At 33.9% G+C, this 5,358-nt stretch overlaps 1 protein-coding gene across 1 annotated transcript; it reads right to left on the minus strand.

Moving 5' to 3' along the window:
• Window positions 1-814: 814 nt before the first annotated feature.
• On the minus strand, window positions 815-3,591 carry LOC106340673. The gene is made up of 9 exons (XM_013779516.1): window positions 3,269-3,591; window positions 3,097-3,177; window positions 2,427-2,669; window positions 2,049-2,187; window positions 1,799-1,961; window positions 1,596-1,724; window positions 1,327-1,521; window positions 1,113-1,235; window positions 815-1,025 (listed from the first exon to the last, which is right to left on the minus strand). The coding sequence occupies exons 1-9, from the start codon at window positions 3,420-3,422 to the stop codon at window positions 900-902; spliced, it is 1,353 nt and encodes a 450-aa protein (XP_013634970.1). The 5' UTR covers window positions 3,423-3,591; the 3' UTR covers window positions 815-899.
• Between the last annotated feature and the right edge of the window lie 1,767 nt (window positions 3,592-5,358).

The following is a 5,358-nucleotide window of genomic DNA, read 5'->3' on the forward strand; positions in this document are numbered from 1 at the left end:
GTCTAAACGTAGTTCGATTATCATCATCTCGAAAGAGATGTCGGTTTCATCGGTCTTGAGCAAGACGTCAGGTTTGTTGGTTCTCAGAAGAGACATCGAGTTTGCTGGTTCTCGAAAGACGTCGTTTTATCTCTTACCATCTCGGGTGAGATGTCGTTTACCTCCTTTAGAATGAGACCTCATTCACGAATGGAGAACGAGTTGAACTCGAGACGATTGATTACTATCTCGTTAGATCGTGCATCGTAGAAAGGATAAGTCTTGTTTTTCAACAAACGTGGAGACGTACTTCGTCTCATTGATCTATGTTAACGCATGGAGCCTGGATTCATTAAGTGCGCACGTCTCCTTTCTTAATAATAATGGTGATCAGGTGTTTTATTTGCGGTTGTGAGCCCCCGTGAGCTCTCTTGGAAGATGTCCTATAAAATCAATTGCTTTGTCTTTTTATAAGGGTTTCAAGTTGTTGCACGTGCTTCCTAAAATTCAGTCTTTGACCTCTTCTTATGTCCACGTGAGTCCGAGAGATCGGTAACTAACTTTTGACTTTGTCTTGGATGTTTAATAACAACATGAGCCTTGGTGATGAATTATTGTCCAACAATAATCTCTATATAATAACATATAGTTATAGTGGGAGTGATTTGGTACAAATCGTGGTCCAACAAGTACCACCAACTTAATGCACTTAGATTCGCCACTGCTCAAGATTGAATAATAAATCAGCCGTTTGATGGTAAAAAAATTAGCAAAAAGTTGCAAGAACAAGTCGCAACAAAGGACAAACTCAAGGTGTTACAATATGTGATTATAGATGGATAATAATATATATATATTAGTGTTACACAACTCGTCAATGCACAACAAATTCAGTGAAATCAATTCACACTGTTTCTGGTTCAATCAAGAGATTCTCCTTTATCAGGGATTAAAAGCGTTGGGATCTGGCCATGGTCAACGAAGTCAATTTTGCTAAGCCTTATACAACATAAGACTTTTTCTGGTAACTCCTCCTGTTTTTGAGCCTATTAACAAATACAAGTTCTTAACTAATACTCTGCATTCTTCGGCAACAAATAATTTCTATTGATGAAATATAACTGGAACATTACCTGGATAGTTAAGCCAAGATCAAGAGTTCCATTTTTAAGTCTATCACGAAATGCTTCAAGCCCTTTTCTTGATATGAAAGTAAACCGATGAACGTCCAAATCAATCTCAAAGTAATTAGGACCCTGGATATAGGTATACATCATGTTAGATCAGGCGACTAATATGGTATTTTATCGGTTAGAAAAAGAGTTTGGTTGTAAGTAAATAATAAACCTTGAAGAAGTTATGTTGAGGGCGTGACAGGACGGGTTTTTCATTGTAAGCTTGTATAAGCTTCTTTTCAGTGGAGTTAAGACTGAGATCATCAGGGTTAACTAATCCTGCTATGATCTTAAGCCTTTCTCGGAATGAAACAATGTTGTCTTTTGCAAACCCTTTAACTTTCTCCATCTCATCTTCCACTAGTTTCTGTTAACAAAGTTTACGTAAGTCACAGGAAACTAAAAGAAAATGGGTGTTCTTTTGGTTTTTTAATGGTCAACCTTGATGCTGTCTTGGTATTGCTGGGAGATTTCTTTCTCGTAATCATCATGTAGTTTGAAGTAAAGTACAATGCTCATGCCTTCTCCATTAGTATCACCGAGAAACATTGCGGCTGGATAAGTTGGCAACTACAAAATCCAGATATAAAGTAAAGCCTTAACGAAAAACATATTTCTAGATTCCTTTGGCTTGCGGTTATTACCTGAATGTTGACAATCAGAAGAGCAGGGAGCTTTGACTCGGCTTTGACGTTGGGAAGCTCAATGTACCGAGCTATATGATCAATCTTCTTTGGACACACAAACAGGTCAACACCAATAGGAGTGTATGGACATTTGTTTGGAGCTGGTGTCTTCCGTTTATCTCTGCAGATTCATTAACAGTCTCAAGAGTTTACAAGTCCACGTTGAATCATTTGAAAGGCAGATAAATATAAAAAAACAGAAGTGTACTTGAAATATGTTTCTCCACGTAGTTTAAAACTTGAAGGAGGTATCTCACACCAAGTTTCTGAGGATTGTTGTTTCTCTTTGGCTAAACAAGGAACCGTGAATCCTGCTTTTGGACGATATAAGAAGCTCTTGGACGACCCTTTTATATCAAAACAGGTAATGTTAAAACTAAGTGCTCATTACACAATATCAATGCCGGTTTTACAACCTAGTAAAACATTTTCCCTTACCCCTAAGTTTTAAAGAACTATCACATAAGCCACCCCTAAACTGTCAAAAAAGTTTTTCTTATTAAAATTAACCTAAAATTGTTTTTGTCTCCTAGAGCTCATATCCGGCTTTGCACAATATGTACATATTGACTTTGAAAAAACTTACTATGCTCGACGACTTCCTCACCATCGCATGATGTCCTCTTGAATGAAAGCCGGTAAACTGCAGACTTTCTTTTCTGAGATGTGGGAGAGTGTAAAGTCTTGTCGTTGAAACTAACCGTTGGTATCAACCGGCTCAAGCTAGGTTTCAATGTTTTCTCTTGAGAGGTGCGTTTTTGTTCCTTCGAATTTTTGAAGCTTCCAACAGTATGATCCAATAGTTTCTTCTTGTTGTTTCCAGTGACAACTGATAAACCATTAAGATCTTTGTATGAACCTATGCTCATAAACTTTTAGGTTTTACAACCGCTATCAATCTTCAAATAACTCTTATGGTATTCTTCATAATTTCCTTTTTCATCAACAATGCATGAAGAAGCCTCAAACTGAACCACTTCACCATTCTCTGACCAAATATTATCAGCTGGTAAACAAAACTAAGATTATATCAATTCCCAATACCCCTAAGCGGATCGTGAAGAATTTTAACTGAAGACATTATCATGAACTAGTTAATCGGAACACTTTCATAGTATTTGAGCTAATTACTTGATAAACCAAGGTTTGGAAGTTATTATTTAAAGAACGCGATCCCGTCCATCGTAATGCTCCCAAATCCCAATAAAATAAAAGAAAGAAACAGCCAAACACTTTCATAAACGTATGAAACTTACCTTCATGTAGGCTGATAAATTCATCATCCGAGTCCGAAAACATACTTAAAGAATCATACCAAGCATCATTTTGATAAACATCTGCAAACCAAAAATAAAATCAACATTTTCAGCTATATCTTTAAATATTAACAAAAAATCGATTTTCACAACGCTCCCTAATGATACTCACCGAAAGCGGCTTGGATTCCGACATCACTTGCCCGTCTAATCTTTGGATGAGAGATGACATCAGAGACTTTAGAAATGTGTTTGGAAAATCTGCGACGGCCTTTCCTCTTCCATGGCCTAATGCTTTTTGAATGTGTTGACATACATGTACCCATTTTTCTTATTATAAGTTTAATTTATATCCTGCCAAAGACACAACAAATACGTTTTCTATAAGCAACAACTGTGATTTTTTTTCCTCAAAAGAGATATAGTTAGGAAATAAGAGCTGAACAAGCTTGTAACATAATCATCCCTACAGATATTAAGACGTGATTTTGTAGTTTACTTTTACATTGGATCAAGTCATTGCCTGACTTTGTCTTCAACATGTATTATACAGGCTAGAGCATCGAATACAAAATTCTTTTGAATAATAATATTTAGCCGTCTTCGAAAACATAGAAAACTAGTTTAAAAGACAAAGTGGGACTCATGAAGATTTAGCAATAACATATAACAAGATTAAGACATGTAAGAGTTTTATATCAGGTCAAAAACCACAAGTGGAAGTTTCCAGGAAACTCGATTTATGTCATTAGATTCCAACAACTTGTTTTTCTTTCAAAAGGTCATAGTATGGTGAAACAAAAGAACTAAACAAGGTTCGTACATTAAACCAAACCTTAATGCTAAAAAAACCTCGAAACACTTTCACGGCTTCATACAATTTGGTAGAAAACGTTATATTAATTTGAAGATTTTTGGGATATGGAAAAAAATTTATGTGTTCAGGATCAGCATTTTTGGCGAACAATATTCAGAATTTTCACTGATAGATATTACAGATTTCAATTATAACGAGGTTCATGTACTAACATTTTCGCATAAAATTTGAATAGAGCAATATGGCAAGAACGTCAACATCTCATGCAATAAGTTGAATATAAAGATTCATTGAACATTACATATCACATGGCTAATGCAATGCATCGAGATCGATATCAATTCTTGGCTGAATTGTAATAGATCCAATTATGTACAAAGATCAAGCATATGACCAGCAATGTATAGAATGGAGTTATGAAAGAAAAAAGGATTTGTTCAAAAAAAATATTTTGGTTAAAAAAAGTGGTTATCCGTTAAAATATAACCGAGAAAAAACGAACGATTGGAGGAAGAGAAAGACAAACATAATGCGTTGGGTCATGGGATAGGACCCTCAAAAATCGGATCCAAAACACAATCACCAAGGAGTTTTTTTGGGTTCACCGTTCAATAATATTTTGTTCTCATATTCAGCTTTTGAAAAAATAAAATAATAAAAATTTGTCGAATCGCTTTATGTTTTTAAAATAAAAAAAAATAAAAAAAGAAAAAATAGTACTAACTGCCAAAACTTTTTTTACATTGTTAACGGCTGTCAGCAACATTAAACCCTAAATCATAAACTAAATCTTAAATCCTAAACTTTTGTATAAATCCAAAACCATTGGATAAATCCTAAACCCCAGAGTTTAGGGTTTAGAGTTTTACTGACGACATTTAGGGTTTAGTGTTTAGAATTTAATGTTTAGTGTTCATGATTTAGGGTTTAAGATTTACCCAAGAGTTTAAGGTTTAGTGTTTAGGATTTAGGGTTTAGTGTTTTGCTGACGGCGTTTACAATATTAAAAAAAATTCTTTTTCGTTTTGGCAGCTACTACTATTTTTTATTTATTTTTATCTTTTTATCTTTTTATCTTAGAAATATAATACAAATTTAATTTTGACCAATGCTTAAAAAACGCATGCTTTTTTTTCATTTATTTATCCAAAACTGATTTACAAACTGTCATTATTTTTGTTTCAAATCATAACAATTGAGTTTTTATGTTTTTATTATCTGTTCAAAATATGATATTTGTTCAAAATAAATGTAAAGATGATATGTGTGATTTTGATATATAGATTTCTATATTGAAAAGAATGTGTTTTCATTACTGAATGTAGAAAGGATATGAATAAATAGTCGATTTGATACTGACAATGAATTTTCTTTATCATATATTTGAATTATAGTTCTAACCATCAATCTACACTATTTTTTTTATCCCTATTCGATTTTGAAGT

The sequence above is a fragment of the Brassica oleracea genome, chromosome C4, assembly GCF_000695525.1.
Source record: "Brassica oleracea var. oleracea cultivar TO1000 chromosome C4, BOL, whole genome shotgun sequence".
NCBI classification, from domain to species: Eukaryota; Viridiplantae; Streptophyta; class Magnoliopsida; order Brassicales; family Brassicaceae; genus Brassica; species Brassica oleracea.